The sequence below is a fragment of the Scyliorhinus canicula genome, chromosome 5, assembly GCF_902713615.1.
Source record: "Scyliorhinus canicula chromosome 5, sScyCan1.1, whole genome shotgun sequence".
Lineage (NCBI taxonomy): Eukaryota > Metazoa > Chordata > Chondrichthyes > Carcharhiniformes > Scyliorhinidae > Scyliorhinus > Scyliorhinus canicula.
Window position 1 is genome coordinate 202239777 of NC_052150.1, and position 19041 is coordinate 202258817.

The 19041-nt window shown below is 46.8% G+C and overlaps 1 protein-coding gene across 6 annotated transcripts in view; it reads left to right on the forward strand.

Annotated features, from left to right (window-relative positions):
* esyt2b (extended synaptotagmin-like protein 2b) overlaps window positions 1-19041 on the forward strand; it is a 293556-nt gene that overhangs the window by 133329 nt on the left and 141186 nt on the right. For all 6 annotated transcript variants that reach the window (XM_038798358.1, XM_038798362.1, XM_038798359.1 and 3 more), the window contains exons 5-6: window positions 16369-16441; window positions 17222-17311. In XM_038798358.1, coding sequence (XP_038654286.1) covers window positions 16369-16441; window positions 17222-17311 — 163 coding nt within the window. The remainder of the gene's footprint in view (window positions 1-16368; window positions 16442-17221; window positions 17312-19041) is intronic.

Below are 19041 nucleotides of genomic sequence, written 5' to 3' on the forward strand. Positions count from 1 at the left end.
AACATCTAAATCCTGGAACGTTTAGCTGCCAATCCTGTCCTTCCCTCAACCAGGTAACTGTAATGGCAACAACATCATAGTTCCAAGTACTAATCCAAGCTCTAAATTCATCTGCCCTACCCGTAATACTCTTGCATTAAAACATATGCACTTCAGGCCACCAGACCCGCTGTGTTCAGCAGCATCTCCCTGTCTGCTTTGCCTCAGAGCCATACTGGCCCTATTCCCTAGTTTTCCCTCTATGCTTTCACCTTCTGACCTATTGCTCCGGTGCCCACCCCCCTGCCATACTAGTTTCAACCCTCCCGTGTGACACTGGAAAACCTCGCGGCCAGGATATTTATGCCCCTCCAGTTTAGATGCAACCCGTCCTTCTTATACAGGTCACACCTGTCCCGGAAGATCTCCCAATGGTCCAGATAACGGAAATCCTCCCTCCTACACCAGCTGTTTAGCCACGTGTTTAGCTGCTCTATCTTCCTATTTCTAGCCTCACTGGCACGTGACACAGGGTGTAATCCCGAGATTACAACCCTCGAGGTCCTGTCTTTTAACTTTCTGCCAGCTCCCTGAACTTCTGCTGCAGGACCTCATGCCACTTCCTGTCTATGTCGTTAGTACCAATATGTACCACGACCTCTGCCTGTTTGCCCTCCCCCTTCAGGATGCCCCCTACCCGTTTGGAGACATCCTGGCACCAGGGAGGCAACATACGATCCTGGATTCTCTTTCACAGAAGCGCCTATCTGCTCCTGACTATAGAGTCCCCTATGACTATTGCTTTTCTGCGCTTTGACCCTCCCTTCTGAACATCCGAGCCAGCCGTGGTGCCACTGCTCTGGCTGCTGCTGTTTTCCCCTGATAGGCTATCCCCCCCCAACAGTATCCAAAATGGTATACCAGTTAGAGAGGGGTCAGCCACAGGGGATTCCTGCACTGACTGCCTGCCCTTTCTGGTGATCACCCATTTCTCTACCTGCACCTTGGGTGTGACCACGTTTATATAACTGCTATCTATGACGCTTTCCGCCACCTACATGCTCCTAAGTGCATCCAATTGCTGCTCCATCCGAACCATGCGGTCTGTGAGGAGTTCCAGTTGGGTGCACTTTCTGCAGACGAAGCCATCCGGGATGCTGGAAGCCTCCTGGATCTGCCACATCTCACAGTCAGAGCACTGCACCCCTCTAATTGAGATTGCGTCAATTAATTAGTAAATTAAATTTAAAAGTATTTTTTTTTTAAGTTGCTGTTAACTATATGTTTCTTAGCACTAGTGTAATGACCTCTAATTAGCATTATTGGTTGGCCAATTGGCGTATGAGCTCCCTCAATGATAGCTCATTGAGGGGGCCCATATAAGCACCTGTGTAGGCTTTGTTCCCCAATCTTAAGTTGACTGGAATGCTAGCAGCACTGTTTGGAGCTGCTCTTGTATCTAGTTATTGGAAATAAATATTGGTGTGGTGACGGGACTCCTGCCTCCTGTGGATTATTACAGTGGCAACGAGGTAAACAAAGAACTTTGCGGAGACCAGCTGCCGCACTCTGAGGATAAGCCTTGCTATTTCAAAAATGCCGTTATTTGGGAGGTTAAATGCATTCGACCTGACTCTTGAGGACTGGTCCCAGTGTGTGGAGAGAATGTGTTACTTCTTCCGGGCCAGTGATATAATTACGGACGAAAGGAGACGTGTTATCCTGCTGGCGGCATGCGGACCCTCAGCTTTCGCCATTATACGTAGTCTAACTTATCCCGATGCGCCGGGCACAAGTTCTTTTCAAGAATTAACGGAATTGGTGAAAGAGCACTACGACCCAAAACCACCCCTCATTTTGCCTAGGTACAGATTCTACACAGCGAAGCGGGAAGACGGAGTCAGTCACAAATTTCTTGACCCGCCTGAGAAGGCTGGCGGAAAAATGTGAGTTCGGCCCGACGCTAAATGAAATGCTTCGGGACTGGTTAGTGTGTGGCATAAATGACCTCGCAATACAGAAGCGCCTGTTGGCGGAAATGCAGCTAGATTGCAGGCAGACGTTACAGCTCGCACTGGCCCTAGAAAAGGCAGCAAGTGGGGCGCAGGAACTACAGGGCACGCCAATGGAGGTAGATACCTGTGAGAGGGACTACCACAACGGATCCAGCTACCAGATAGCCGCTCTCAGGAAAAGCCTGAGGAATAGAGGGCCAAAGGAAAACCCCAGAACTGCCCATAAGTCTGCTAGGACTAACTGGAGACAGAGGGAAGTACAGGCTGAGGCTCCCCCAACAGAGAAGAACCGTTTTTGGCACCAGAGAGAGTGGGGTAACAGCGGCAGAAACCCTAGAAGGAGGTGGCAAAAGAGGAATAGCAGGTGGGGATGCAGGGAAGTATACAACCTAGACGCCCCATCCACCTCCCAAGAAAGCAGAACCTATTAAAATTACTCCACGGGTGAACGGTCGGCCGACAATAATGGAAATTGACACGGGGGCGGCCGTATCTGTAATGGGAGTGGCAGCATTTTAAAAAAATCAAAGATGGACTCCAGCCACTAACCCTAACAAAAACATCGATGAGACTTAAAACCTACACGGGGGAACCCCTGGAATTTCTAGGCACGACTCATGTACCCGTGGAATATGAGAAACAATTGCTCAGATTACCGTTGACGATAGTAGAGGGCTCCGGATCAAGCTTAATTGGACGGAACTGACTGAAAGACCTAAAATTATATTGGATGAAAATTTTACAGAGTGGAAGCGGGCAGTTGAGTGGAGTACTCCAAAAATACCTAGAGGTCTTCCAAGAAGGTTTGGGGGAAATCATAGGCGCCAAAGCAACTTTGCACGTGGACCCAGAAGCCCTTCTGAAATTTTGTCAGGCCAGGCCGGTACCTTTCGTGTTAAGGAAGAAAGTAGAGGTCGAAATAGAAAGGTTACGGCGCGACGGCATTATCAGACCAGTACAATTCTCAGAATGGGCAGCGCCGGTGGTACCAATTTTGAAGCCAGACGGCTCGATACGTCTCTCTGGAGATTTCAAACAGATGGTAAACAAATATGCAATGCTGGACAAATACCCGATCCCGAAAATAGACGACCTATATGCCAAATTGGCAGGTGGGCTTTTGTTCATGAAACTGGACATGAGCCACGCCTACCTGCAGTTAAAACTGGACAAGGACTCCCAGAGGTTCACTACGATCAACACCCTGAAGGGCCTTTTTCGTTATACTCGGCTACCTTTCGGAGTGTCATCAGCCTGTGCTATATTCCAGCGTACGATGGAAAATATTCTGCAGGGACTACTGCAGGTGGCGATTTATTTGGACGATGTCTTAATCACAGGTAGGACGAACAGGGAACACTTAAGGAACCTGGAGGAAGTGCTCAGGCGTTTCGCAAAGGCAGGCGTACGGCTTAAAAGAGAAAAATGTGTTTTTCTGGCCCCACAAATGACGTACCTGGGATATAAAGTAGACGAGTCGGGCTTACATCCATTGGAAGACAGAGTAAGGGCAATACAAGAAGCCCCAGCTCCCGCCACGGTCCAGGAGCTACGATCATTTCTAGGGTTGGTAACCTATTATGGCAAATTTATTGAAAATAGGGCGTCCATCCTAGAATTCCTCCACTAGCTACTAAAAAAGGGGCAAGAATGGAAATGGTCCGCCCGCCAAAACCGAGCATTTAGGGACATTAAGGAACAGCTGTCATCCGAAAATGTCCTAGAGCATTATGACCCAAGGAAGGAGTTGGTGGTCACTTGTGACACATCCCCTTACGGGGTAGGAGCCGTCTTAGCCCATAGAGGAAGGAATGGGGGAAAAACGGCCAATAGCCTATGCTTCGAGGACCTTGGCGATGGCTGAGAGGAAGTACGCCCAAATCGAGAAGGAAGGACTGGCGGTGATATTTGCAGTAAAAGAATTTAACCAGTATCTGTGCGGGCGGAAATTCACCATAGTGACGGACCATAAGCCCTTATTAGGATTATTAAAAGAAGACTAGTCAATACCCCCGATCGCATCAGCTAGAATCCAACGCTGGGCGTTGCTACTGGCTCGTATAGATATGTTCTGGAGCACAGACCTGGAACGCGAGTAGCAAATGCAGATGCTTTGAGCAGACTTCTCCTCCCGGACACCCCGCCGCTAGTACCAAAAGTAAAGGAGACAGTAATGACTCTAAATTTTTTGGGCACCCTACCAGATGACGCACAACATATTCGGTTGTGGATGCAAAAAGACCCAGTTTTAGCCAAGATGAAGCATTTACTGCTAACAGGGGAACTGGAAAGACCAGTGGAGCCCCAGATGCACCCATACTGGAGCAGAAGGGACCAAATAACCGTAGAAGACGGTATGCTATTATGGGGAGCCCGGGTAATAGTCCCAGCTCAGGGCCGTCGGGCAATCTTAACCGAGTTACCTCCCGGCACCCAGGGGTGTCTAAAATGTAGATGCTAGCTCGAAGCTACATTTGGTGGCCAGGATTGGACACAGACATAGCAGCCTTGGTATGTCGGTGCCAGGAGTGCCACCAGCGGCGCCATTGCACCCGTGGGAATGGCCAGGCAGACCGTGGACCCGCCTGCATATTGACCACGCCGGCCCTTTCATGGGCTCAATGTTTTTGGTGATAGTGGACGCCCACTCCAAATGGTTGGACGTCCACTGGGTAAACACGGCAAGCACAGCATCGACAATCGAAAAGCTCAGGGCCTCGTTTGCAACACATGGACTTCCGGAGGTATTGGTGTCGGACAACGGAACAGCATTCACAAGTGGGGAATTTGGAAAATTCCTAAAAGAAAACGGAGTCCGCCACATCAGGACAGCCCCTTACCATCCAGCGTCCAATGGCCTGGCAGAGAGAGTGGTCCAGACACTAAAAGCGGGACTCAAGAAGCAGCTGGCAGCGTCAATGGACACACAGCACCCCCGCTGGCTGTTTGATTACAGGACCACACCGCATTCCGCAACGGGCATACCGCCAGCTGAACTCTTAATGGGAACGAGGCTGAGTCTCCTTTTCCCACATTTAATGGGGAAAGTGGAGAAACAACAGGAGGCCCAATGCAGGGGGCATGATAATAGTCGGCAGCAGTGACATTTCCAGGTGGGGGCACCGGTTTGGGTCAAGAATTATGGGAATGGACCAACGTGGGTCAAAGGCACAGTAGACTCCCAAACAGGGCCTATGAAGTTTCGGTAGGAGGTAAGGTGTTGAAGAAACACCTAGACCGAATAAGGGCAGCTTGAGGCAGGCGAAGCAGGACCGCCTCAAGCTGGGATAGCCCAGATGGAAAAGATACCCACACCCCAGTCCCAAACAATTTCTCCAGACCCCGTCATCCAGTCGTCAGAGTTGGAGATGGACACGTTCGACGAGGCCGCTGCGACACCTCTCCCCGAGGAGGCGAAAGAACAACTTCCAAGGAGGTAGTCAAGAAAAAGATGGGCACCTATAAGGTACACCCTGCCCACGTCGGAGAACTACCCGGCGGACGACAGAGGTGACAGACCCGGACATGAGGAGCAGGAAGAAGCTCAGAGGAATGCCAGCTGGCAGGAATTCCTTGGACCGGGGGGGAAGAGAGAGAAATAATCTCCAATTAGCATTACTGGTTGGCAAAATGGAGTATGAGGTTCCTCAATGATAGCTCATTGAGGGGGCCCATATAAGCACCTGTGTAGGCTTTGTTCCCCAATCTTAAGTTGACTGGAATGCTAGCAGCACTGTTTGGAGCTGCTCTTGTATCTAGTTATTGGAAATAAATATTGGTGTTGTGACGGGACTCCTTCCTCCTGTGGATTATTACAACTAGATTTCTACTAAAAAATATGCCAACTGAATACAGTACTCTCCAACCTCTGGCTTAGATACCCCTCTAAATTATAATTAAGTAATTATGTTTAATTAGTTTAACAATGCTTAATTTTTAAATTTAGTGTAGCTTCCCAACCAGCTAATCGGGTCACAGCTTTACTGTGATGTCACTTCAGTTTCCCCCCCCCCACCCCGCACAATTTGAAAAGGTAATAAAAATAAATACAAATCACTTGCCTTCCCAGGTTCTCAGATGCTCTCTGGTTCTCTCCCTGCAGATTAAGAGTTACAGGCCAGAAGAAAAAGAGAGAACAAGACAATAGGGAAAAAGCACCTTCTCCCACTCTGCACCGAATTACCTCACTGCACCAAGTTCCAAATTCCCACTCTGGATGTGTCTCCTCGACTTGCGCAAAGTGCAGCAAGGCAGTATAATTGTTCACCAGCCAGACGTTCATGTCGCATGACTCCCACTTTTCCACCAGCTTCGACAAAGGCTGTGCATCACCTTGTCTGGGTCCCTGAGATTGTGTTCCCTCCCTTTCAGAAAAGAACAGTAAGAAGTCTTACAACACCAGGTTAAAGTCCAACAGGTTTGTTTCAAACACGAGCTTTCGGAGCACGGCTCCTTCTTCAGGTGAATGGAAAGGCTTGTTCCAGAAATGTTTATATAGACACAGTCAGAGATGCCCCGGAATGCGAGCACCTGCAGGCAATCAAATCATCAAAGATGCAGAGAGAGAGGTAACTCCAGGTTAAAGAGGTGTGAATTGTCCCAAGCCAGTTCAGTCGGTAGGCCTCTGCAAGTCCAGGCTTGTTGGTGGGGGCCGAATGTAATGCGACATGAATCCCAGATCCCGGTTGAGTCCGCATTCATGCGTGCGGAACTTAGCTATAAGTTTTTGCTCAGCAATTTTGCGTTGTCGCGTCTCCTGAAGGCCTCCTTGTAGAATGCTGACCCGGAGATCAGAGGCTGAATGTCCTTGACTGCTGAAGTGTTCCCCAACTGGAAGGGAACAGTCCTGCCTGTTGATAGTCGCACGATGCCCGTTTATTCGTTGTCGCAGTGTCTGCATGGTCTCGCCAATGTACCACGCTTCGGGACATCCTTTCCTGCAGCGTATGAGGTAGACTACATTGGTCGAGTCGCACGAGTATGCGCCGCGTACCTGGTGGGTGGTGTTTCCACGTGTAATGGTGGTGTCCATGTCGATGATCTGGCATGTCTTGCAGAGATTACCCTGGCAGGGTTTTGTGGTGTTGTGGTTGCTGTTCTGAAGGCTGGGTAATTTGCTGCAAACAATGGTTTGTTTGAGGTTGCGCGGTTGTTTGAAGGCCAGTAGTGGGGGTGTGGGGATGACCTTGGCAAGATGTCCATCCTCGCTGATGATGTGTTGGAGGCTGCGAAGAAGATGTCGTAGTTTCTCCGCCCCAGGAAAGTACTGGACGACGAAGGGTACTCTGTCAGTGGTGTCCCGTGTTTGTCTTCTGAGGAGGTCGGTGCGGTTTTTTGCTGTGGCGCGGTGGAACTGTCGATCAATGAGTCGAGCGCCATATCCCGTTCGTACGAGGGCATCTTTCAGCATCTGTAGGTGTCTGTTGCGCTCCTCCTTGTCTGAGCAGATCCTGTGTATACGGAGGGCTTGTCCATAGGGGATGGCTTCTTTAATGTGTTTCGGGTGAAAGCTGGAGAAGTGGAGCATCGTGAGATTATCTGTGGGCTTGCGGTAAAGCGAGGTGCTGAGGTGACCGTCCTTGATGGAGACGAGTGTGTCCAAGAATGGAACTGAATTTGGAGAATAGTCCATGGTGAGTTTGATGGTGGGATGGAACTTATTGATGTCATCGTGTAGTCGTTTCAGTGATGTCTCGCCGTGGGTCCAAAGGAAAAAAATGTCATCGATGTATCTGGTGTATAGCATCGGTTGAAAGTCCTGTGTGGTGAGGAAGTCCTGTTCAAACTTGTGCATGAAGATGTTGGCATATTGAGGTGCAAATTTGGTCCCCATGGCTGTTCCGTGCGTCTGGATGAAGAATTTGTTGTCGAAGGTGAAGACGTTGTGGTCTAGAATGAAACGGATGAGTTGCAGAATTGCGTCTGGAGATTGGCAGTTGTCGGTGTTGAGGACTGAGGCTGTTGCAGCAATGCCGTCGTCATGGGGGATGCTGGTGTAGAGTGCCGAGACATCCATTGTGACGAGGAATGTTCCTGGTTCAACTGGTCCATGGGTGATCCCCGCATTGGAGATCTCTACTGCCTCCCGAAAATACACAAGGCCAACACACCAGGCCGTCCTATCGTTTCAGGCAATGGGACCCTGTGTGAGAACCTCTCTGGCCACATCGAGGGCATCTTGAAACCCATCGTACAAGGTACACCCAGCTTCTGTCGCGACACGACGGACTTCCTACAGAAACTCAGCACCCATGGACCAGTTGAACCAGGAACATTCCTCGTCACAATGGATGTCTCGGCACTCTACACCAGCATCCCCCATGACGACGGCATTGCTGCAACAGCCTCAGTCCTCAACACCGACAACTGCCAATCTCCAGACGCAATTCTGCAACTCATCCGTTTCATTCTAGACCACAACGTCTTCACCTTCGACAACAAATTCTTCATCCAGACGCACGGAACAGCCATGGGGACCAAATTTGCACCTCAATATGCCAACATCTTCATGCACAAGTTTGAACAGGACTTCCTCACCACACAGGACTTTCAACCGATGCTATACACCAGATACATCGATGACATTTTTTTCCTTTGGACCCACGGCGAGACATCACTGAAACGACTACACGATGACATCAATAAGTTCCATCCCACCATCAAACTCACCATGGACTATTCTCCAAATTCAGTTCCATTCTTGGACACACTCGTCTCCATCAAGGACGGTCACCTCAGCACCTCGCTTTACCGCAAGCCCACAGATAATCTCACGATGCTCCACTTCTCCAGCTTTCACCCGAAACACATTAAAGAAGCCATCCCCTATGGACAAGCCCTCCGTATACACAGGATCTGCTCAGACAAGGAGGAGCGCAACAGACACCTACAGATGCTGAAAGATGCCCTCGTACGAACGGGATATGGCGCTCGACTCATTGATCGACAGTTCCACCGCGCCACAGCAAAAAACCGCACCGACCTCCTCAGAAGACAAACACGGGACACCACTGACAGAGTACCCTTCGTCGTCCAGTACTTTCCTGGGGCGGAGAAACTACGACATCTTCTTCGCAGCCTCCAACACATCATCAGCGAGGATGGACATCTTGCCAAGGTCATCCCCACACCCCCACTACTGGCCTTCAAACAACCGCGCAACCTCAAACAAACCATTGTTTGCAGCAAATTACCCAGCCTTCAGAACAGCAACCACAACACCACAAAACCCTGCCAGGGTAATCTCTGCAAGACATGCCAGATCATCGACATGGACACCACCATTACACGTGGAAACACCACCCACCAGGTACGCGGCGCATACTCGTGCGACTCGACCAATGTAGTCTACCTCATACGCTGCAGGAAAGGATGTCCCGAAGCGTGGTACATTGGCGAGACCATGCAGACACTGCGACAACGAATAAACGGGCATCGTGCGACTATCAACAGGCAGGACTGTTCCCTTCCAGTTGGGGAACACTTCAGCAGTCAAGGACATTCAGCCTCTGATCTCCGGGTCAGCATTCTACAAGGAGGCCTTCAGGAGACGCGACAACGCAAAATTGCTGAGCAAAAACTTATAGCTAAGTTCCGCACGCATGAATGCGGACTCAACCGGGATCTGGGATTCATGTCGCATTACATTTGGCCCCCACCAACAAGCCTGGACTTGCAGAGGCCTACCGACTGAACTGGCTTGGGACAATTCACACCTCTTTAACCTGGAGTTACCTCTCTCTCTGCATCTTTGATGATTTGATTGCCTGCAGGTGCTCGCATTCCGGGGCATCTCTGACTGTGTCTATATAAACATTTCTGGAACAAGCCTTTCCATTCACCTGAAGAAGGAGCCGTGCTCCGAAAGCTCGTGTTTGAAACAAACCTGTTGGACTTTAACCTGGTGTTGTAAGACTTCTTACTGTGCTCACCCCAGTCCAACGCCGGCATCTCCACATTCAGAAAAGAAGGTTTTGGGGTCCTTTGTCCTAGCAGCCAAATAGGCTCCAGTTAGCCAAGACTGGCTTATGCAATGCACATGGCCGTTGTATAGTTCTGTTTGAATTTTGCCTCTGCAGCCCAGGGTTATACTTGGTGTATTTTTTTTGAAAAGGTGCTAAATGATTTTCTAAAGGATTGTTCAGTAAATGAATGCAATCAAGTTGAGACATTTTGATTATAAAAATTTCTATTTCTATGTGACAGAATGGAATGATTGGGAGTCATACATAACAAAAAAGAAAATTGCTGTGATTGTTGGAGATCAACAAGGGGATCAGGGGTTATGGGGAGAAGGCAGGAGAATGAGAAATATATCAGCCATGATTAACGGTGGATCAGACCTGATGGGCTAAATGGACTAATTCTGTTCCTATGTTTTTTGTATTCATTTAAGTGATGTGGATGTGGCTGGTTAGGCCAACATTTATTCCCCATCCCTAATTGCCCTTCAGAAGGTGGTGGTGAGTTGCCTTATTGAACCGCTGCAGTCCTTGAGGTGCAGGTACACCCACTGTGCTATTAGGGAGGGAGTTCCAGGATGTTACCCCAGTGACAGTGAAGGAGTGGCGATATATTTCCAAATCAGGATGGTGAGTGACTTGGAGGGGAACCTCCAGGTGGTGGGGTTCCCAGGTAAATGTTGCTCTTGTCCTGGATGGTAGTGGTCTGGGTTTGGAAGGTGTTGTCTAAGGAACCTTGGTGAGTTACTGCAGTGCATCATGTAGATGGTACACACGACTGCCACTGTTCGTCGGTGGAGGGATTGAATTTTTATGGAAGTTGGAGCAATCAACTAGGCTGCTTTGGAGTGTTGTTGGATCTCCACTCATACAGGCAAGTGGAGAGTATTCCATTACAATCCTGACTTTTTTGCCTTGTAGATGGGGTGCGGTCAGGAAGTGAGTTACTCGCTGTCGGATGCCCAACCTTTGACTTGCTCTGGTAGCTACAGTATTAATGTGGCTCATCCAGTTCAGTTTCTGATCAATGGTAACACTTTCCCCCCCCCCCCCCCGAGAATGTTGATTGTTGGGAATTGAACGATGATAATGCCATTGAATGTCAAGGGGTGGTGGTTAGATCCTCTTTCGTAGGAGATGGTCATTGCCATGGCGCTTGTGTGGTGTGAATGTAACTTGGCAGCCCAAGTCTGGATATTGTCCAGGTCTTGCTGCATTTGGACATAGTTATGTTCGTTATCTGAGAAGTTGCGAATTATGCTGAATATTGTGCAGTTATCCGCAAACATCCCCCCTTCTGATGGAAGAGAGTCATTGATGAAGCAGCTGAAGATGGTTGTGCCTAGGTTACTATTGTTGCTCGTTCTGGGTGAGTGTGCTTTACACTCAATTGGCTCTGTTTTATTCCTTAGCTTTAGAGTCACCAGGTATCTTTATGATACCATCACGAGGTTCAAGTTCAGATCAATGACTCAATACACCAGTTAGTAAGTTCAAAACAAGACACGTTTATTATTACACAGTTATTTACTACTCATGCATATACTACTAAGACTAAACTATTCCTACCACTACTAGGCCAATACTTATCTGGAATAAGGAACTGCCGGATCAGGGAACAATGGCCTCTTCCTCTGTACTGGATCCGCAGGCTTCCAGTTGGTGTGGACTAAAGGGGTCAGGAGTGTCTACTCTCGTAGCATGCGTTGTATGACACTTACTTATCGGTGTAGCAATTGGACAGTCCTCCTTCTCACGTTCAAGTTCTTGGAGAGCTGCTGCAAAGGTGTTCTGCTGGGAGGGCCAGCTAAGAGATTGAATTTGTCTTGGGACCTTACTTTTATAGGTCCCAGGGGCTTCGCGCCCCTTTGGGTGGACCCCTAACTCTCTGGCAATCGATTGGGTCGCATCCCAATCGATTGATACGAACCCCCCAATACTGAGGCTGTCCCTCGATCCTGGGGCGGTTCTTTCTAACTCCTTTTGTTTCAGACTCCGTTGGTGCCGGGAAGTCTGACCTGCCATAGAATGTTTCGATTGCAGCTAATTGTTGTATCCAATGTGCCCAGGAATCGCTCAATTAGTATGCAAACTTGTTAGTTTCAATGCTGTCTGGTTTCTTCGCAGGCAGAATACACAGAGATTCTGCAGCCTGCTTGTCTTTCTGACATTGTCCAATTTTTCCTGCATGCATTTCAATTCTCCATTTTATGTCGGGAAGTGGCCAGCTTCGGTGGCTACACTATCCTGAGGAACCCCTGCAGTGATGCCCTGGAGCTGAGATGATTGACCTCCAACCACCACAACCATCTTCCTTTGTGCCTGGTATGACTCCAGCCAGCGGAGAGTTTCCCCCCCGCTTCCTATTGACTCCAATTTAGCCTGGGCTCCTTAATGACTTACTCGGTCACATGCTGTTTTGATGTCTGATGGTCCTGTGGTCTAATCATCTCAATTCCAGGACTTCATTGCAAGGGTTCCTCAGGATTGTGTCCTGGGCCCAAGCTGCTTCACTAATGACCTTTTCTTTCACAAGGATGTTGGAAGTGGGGAATGTTCACTATCATGTTTGCTGATGAAATTGCACAATGTTCAGCGCCATTTGCATCTCCTCAGATGCTGAAGCTCTACAGTCCAAGTACAACAAGACCTGGACAATATCCAGGCTTGGGCTTACAAGTGGCAAGTAACATTCATGCCACACAAGTGCCAGGCAATGACATCTCTGCACAGTGGTTAGCACTGCTGTCTCGCAGCACCAGGCACCCAAATTCAATTCCGGCCTTGAGTGATTGCCTTTGTGGAGTTTGCACTTTCTGTCCCTGTCTGTGTGGGTTTCTGCCGGGTGCTCCGGTTTCCTCCCACGGTCCAAAGATATGCAAGTTAGGTGGATTGGCCATGCTAAAATTACACCTTAGTGCCCAAAGATATGTGGGTTAGGTGGGACTTTGTCGACAGGGCAGGGAGTGGGCATCGGTAGGGTGTTGTTTCAGAGGGTCAGTGCAGACTCGATTGGCCGACTTACCTCCTTCTGCACAGTAGGAATTCTATGGGTCTCCAACTAAAGACCATCTAACCATCGCCATTCAATGGCATTACTATCACCGAATCCCTCACTATCAACATCTAGGGATTACCATTGACCAGAAACTGAACTGGACCTGCTACCTAGCAGGTCAAAGGCTTGGAATCCAGCAGAGAGTAACTCGTCTCCTGTGACCTCAAAGCCTGTCCACTATCTAGAAGGCACAGTCAGGCATGTGATGAAATACTCTCCCAAGTGCCTGGACGAGTACAGCTTCAGGAAAAAGCAGCGATCGTCATTGGCACCTCAACATTTGCCACATCCACAAACATTTACTCCCTCCTTCACTGACTCACAGTTGCAGCAGTGTGTACCAGCTACAAGATGCGCTGCAGGAACTCACCAGGGTAGATTGTGGACATGCTTTGAGGACTCGAAGATTAATTATTTGCCGCAGAATTCCTAGCCTCTGAGGGTTCAATGATGGTAATGCCATTGAATGTCAAGACACAATGGTTAGATTCTCTCTTGTTGGAGAACCTGAGTCCCTTCAGAGATAGCTCTGTATGTATGTATCCATGTTGTTGTGTGAGTAATATGCACAAAGTTCCTGTGAAGCACCATGGCATGTTTTCGTATGTTAGTCCTATATAAATGCAAGTTCTTGTAAATTGTAGGTCACCTATCTGTCCTATTCTAAAGCTGTTCACAAGTCATATTGCTTCAGTAAGTTCTAAAGGGAAATAATTGACCTGAAATAGTTTCTATTTCCACAGATGCTGTCAGACTTGTGGTGTGTTCCCAACATTTTCTGTTCTCATTTTAGATTTTCAGCAACCGTGATATTTTGGTTTCATTCCACTTTTATGTTACATTGAACTTTCCCTCTTTCTAATCAAATCTTTGGCTTTCATTATCTTTTTCTAATTTTACATGGAACCAATAGTCTAGTCCCAGTTTTTCAATTCTCACATTAAATCTTTGTCCCACCTTATCTCCCAGAGCTAAATCAAACAATGCCCCTTTCCTTTGATGACGAGAAGCAAATTAATCTTGAAGGCAGTTTGAGGGAGGAATGTTTGTACAAAAATAGATTTCCAGTTCAGATTTCATGTGGGCTTGTTTTAAAATATTCAAGTACAGTTCAAGTATTTCAGGAAAATATCTGTTTGGCTCAGCAGAATGACCTATCCACAATTGTCACAGCCAGACAAATCACAGTCGGATTTGTTGCATTACAGTAATATTCATGAAATAAAACCACCTCTGTTTTTTAATCAATTCCAGAACAACTATATTTCATTATTCTGTGAAACTGCCAACACTGTAATCTAATGTTATACTTCAGTTGAAGTGCGAGGGTGTATATTATTGTGCTTGTGTTTGAGGGGCACATTATTGTTAATCAGTAAAATAAGGTAGTCGTCAAACCTGCAATATAGTTACTGTACATCATTTTTGTTTACCATCTTGAAGTTTTGTTGTGTCACAAGAGAGGAGTAAATGTATTCCTTCATTGTGACAATGAATTATTGTCTTGTGCACCGCTCATGTAATATATTGTTCACTACTTTCAGAGGAATTATAAGATGAAATCTAAGTTTGCATATGAAAAAAAATGAAATGAAAATCGCTTATTGTCACGAGTAGGCTTCAATGAAGTTACTGTGAAAAGCCCCTAGTCGCCACATTCCGGCGCCTGTTCGGGGAGGCTGTTATGAGACTTGAGACTATGAGACTTGAGATCAGCAGTTTTGACACCTTGTGGTACACATGAATCTAACTGTACAGAAGCTAAGGATGGACAGTAACACTGTTCAGATGTCACCACCCTGCATCTGTTACCAAACTTACTGTGGATTGTTCTTTATATTTCTGTAATAACATCAGTGTGCTGCCCTGATATTGTGTCCATCACACCAAGGTGCCTTGCCATTGTGGATAGCTGTGATTCCACACACTAACAACCCTTTGAGAGAAGAAATTGCTCCTCATCAATGGAAGACCCCTTATTTTGAAACTTTTTCTTATTTATTCATCACAGCATTAGGCTATTGCTGTCTGGGCTAGCATTTATTGCCTATCCTTATTTGCCAGTTGCCCTTGAAATTGCTGGTGAGCCCCGTTGCCCCTAGTTTGGTAGTCTCCTATAAGGGGAAACATCCTCTCTGGATCCATACTCTTCTGCAATAGATATTGATGCAGAGTGAAAGAGTCTTTGAAATAAAAACAGAAATTGATAAAAAAAAAATAATCAGCAGGCCAGGCAGCATCTTTGGAGTTCATCAGGTCTTTTTGGCACTAAATTGGTTGCAATTGCTTATTGGTTGCAATTGCTTAGAGGTGTCATAGGGCAAAATCTACTGGCTGCATCGTGCCCGAAAAGTGGCGTGGCCTAGAGATCCCTCTTCTGGCATCTACCCGGCTTGCCATGCCGTGCGAGATTTAACTAGATTATTGCAGGCGGGATCACTTTCTGGCAAGTCTGCATATTAATATGCATTCCTGAGATCTAACCAAAGGTGGGATCTAATTCCCTCACCCTGGAGACCTTGGGTGAGCACCATTAAGTGCTGGTCTCCACAAATGAGGACCAGACGGAACAGCCCTCGTAGGGTCTCCCAGGGGAGCGGAAGCCTCCAGGTCTTGCCCTCTGGGCAGGGTGGCACCCTGGCTCTGGTGCTACCTGGGCACCTTGGCATTGCTAGCTTGGCACCCTGCCAGTGCTACCTGGTGCCAGCCTGGCACTGAAAGCTGACAGGGACACTGCCAAGGTGCCAGGCTGGCATTTTTTGCACGCCAGGGCTGCCCAGGCATGCCCTTCTGTGTGGGATGGGGGCGTGAGACCCCCTTATAGGTGAATGGGGCGGAGGCGGCTTGGGAGTTACGTCGGGAGATTGTGACATGGGGAGGTCATCTCCTTGCACTGTGCTGAGAGGTTCTGGTTAGTGGAGCTCCTCAGGGCAGGAAACTGGACTAAGTATGGCCTCGGCCACGCATTCCCCGCTGAGACCTCGATCTATCAGAATGGCCGTTCCATAGCATAGTGTTTCTGTGCGCTGGGAAACACCCGTCTAATTGCCCTGTGCAATGGGACTCTGCTCCTATTCGGGTAGATCGCACCAATAGTTTTGCATCTTACCCTTGAAACTGAACATCTGGGGAATGTTCACATCCATGAAATATAAAGCATTTGCAAGGAACGGCGAAATCTGTGTTCTAGCTTGTGGGATGACTTTGATAATTTGATCTTGGAGCAGCAAGTCTCTGTTTCTGGTGACGTGCTTGATGTGTTAACTTTCTAATGTTTTCAACAAAAGTTTAGATTAATGTTTGATTAAAATCCTTTGGCATATTGCTGACATAATATTTTTTATCCTTTTCCCAGCTATGTCGGAAACTGTGACATAGAACTTGAAATCAAGAGGTATTTTTGCCGAGCTGGTGTTAAGAGTGTACAGGTAGGTACCTTATTCTCCAGAACTCTTCAGATAGCTCTCTGGCTTCTTTTGAAATACAGATATGTTGGATCATGTTTGTAGAAAGGTAATTAACTGCCATGGACTGGGGACAATGTACTATGTGGCAGTCATCAAGGATTTAATGGTAGGTCAGGATGAAAGGCTTTCAGAATATTTCTTGGTTATCTTTGGGGATCAGAGTGTAAATGCAAAGTTACACAGTAGTTGGCCTTGGGAGGTATGGATAGTGTAGGTGGTGTAGATGATTCTATGTTGAAGGAATTGTCTTAATTGGCAAGAGAGCATTTTGTTCATATATCCCTGTGTTCTACTGAACTCTGGATTCCTACTGGCACATAATGCATTATTAAATGGAATTGCAAAATAGAACAAAAATCTAAGCGATTTGAAGAATAAATTTTCCCTTGTATTTTGCCTATTTTACCAGAAAAGCGTGCTGCATTTTTGTCACATGTGAAACCTTCCTGATTAGTATAATGTAGTACTTTGCCCTCTTCTTGTGATTCCTCGTGTGTAGCGAATTTAAACCGCTTCATCCTCAAAAGAAACATAAAATTGTGCTTTCCATGTGCCATCTGATGATTTAAAAGCAGTTCCTCTGATTTTGAGACTGTTTGGCATTGTGACCCTGTGATTAAAAATATAAAATCCTGAAGACAATTCTGGGTATTTGTGGGTGTGTTTTTGGTTATTCTCTAATCTGTGAAAATAGAGGATTATTTCTCTGAAATTATGTGGTCCTTTTTATTATATTTGCAGATGCATGGTGTACTTCGAGTGATTCTGGAACCCTTGATTGGTGACATGCCACTGGTTGGAGCAATATCGCTCTTCTTTCTCCGCAGGCCTGTGAGTATAATTGTCAACTCCTGGAACTCCAATTGCATTGGTTATTGTGTTGGAAACAAAGCTGATCATTACACATGACATCTGGTCCGTAAGCATAGTCATTTTATTAGACGATATAAATAGCATGTACAGTATGTTGATGGTTGAAAAGCAGTTGCCTTATATGAAGGGTTGTAATGGGATAGTAATAGGTTTTTCCACTAGGTAGTGAGCCAACAATGCTGGGACACAAACTTAAGATAAACATAACCTTTCAATTATTTTTGATTAACAATGTCTTTACATATATGATCGTTTTGTGGCACAGAATTTCAAATTCTATCGATGGTTGAAACAAAAGTCCACAAAACATTTTTAAAATAGAATGATCTAGTCAGTTCAAAAAAAAATTAAAATGTTCAGAGAGTATAGAGTACGTGGGAGAGATGAGTTACAGTAACTGACATGCAGAGAAACCACTGGCATAGAGATGATGACTGGAATGCTTGTTTCTGTGATATAAAATTTTATTTTGATATTAACCAACCATTCTATCAGTGCTGTCTTTTTGGAAATAATGCCCAGCTGTACAAGGTTTTTGGTAAATAAAAGTAGGTCCTAAGTTTAGGCAGAACGTCCTGATTAGTTATACACATAGAATTAATGGCAACCTACTTATGTTTCGTAAATGACGAATCTAATAATTGCGAATCATGGAGTCATTTATGGCTGAGAAAGAGGCCATTTGGCCCATCAAGCCTATGTCAACTCCCAATGGAGTGCCATTAGTTTGTTCAGTAAAGAATCCATACCTAAGGCATTGGAAATTTATAAATGGAAATGAGCTGAAATTTTAGGATTTTGGTTTATCCTCCCTCAAAATGGAAAGACTTAAATACATAGAAACGGGATATTTGCTTAAACAGTCACTGGCATTTACCCACCATACTTGAATTCATTCAGTTCCATGTCTCAAATATCCCAAATCATTTGCATTTCCTTAAAATTAATGTTTCATTGGAAAACAGGACAGCCATTTTTGACTGCACAATAAAATCCCACAACAGTAAAATTATGAACCTTTTGGATGTTGATCAATAAACTAATGTTGGCCAGGTGCTCCAAAATCATAGTTCACCATGACAGACAAATTGGCTTTTCTCCTTAAAGCCTCAAACACAAAGGGCGGGGTACTCTCAGCCCGACGCCGGGCCCGAGAATCCACACGACCGGCACGAATCTCGCCACGTCGGGATGTCTGTGGAGAATTGGCGCCTGAGTGGTCGGCGCCCTGCCAATTCTTGGATGGGCAGAGCGGTTGCGTGCGTGGCACCGCTGCCACTGCGCTGCGTGCGTTGGCGTCACTGCGCATGTGTACAGTGGCGTCGGTGCCACTGTACATGTGTGCGTTTTGCGTCGGTGTCACTGCGCATGCGTGGACCCCGCGGCGCCCAGTTGACGCCAAGATCAGCAGCTGGAGTAGCGTGGGCTGCTCCAGTGCCGTGCAGAATTTGTGATCCTGAGGCTGTGCGTGCGGCCAGTTTAGCTCACTTGGCTTGACAGCTGGTTCATGATGCAGAGCAGCGTGGGTTCAATTCCTGTACTAACTAAGGTTATGAAGGTCCTGTCTTCTGAATCTTGCCCTTTGCCTGAGGTGTAGCAGCCTATCGTCATTGGGACAATGATAATGTAACCATTATCGTTTACAATCTAATATCAGCATTTAAAATGCTTACGCAATCCAAAATAAT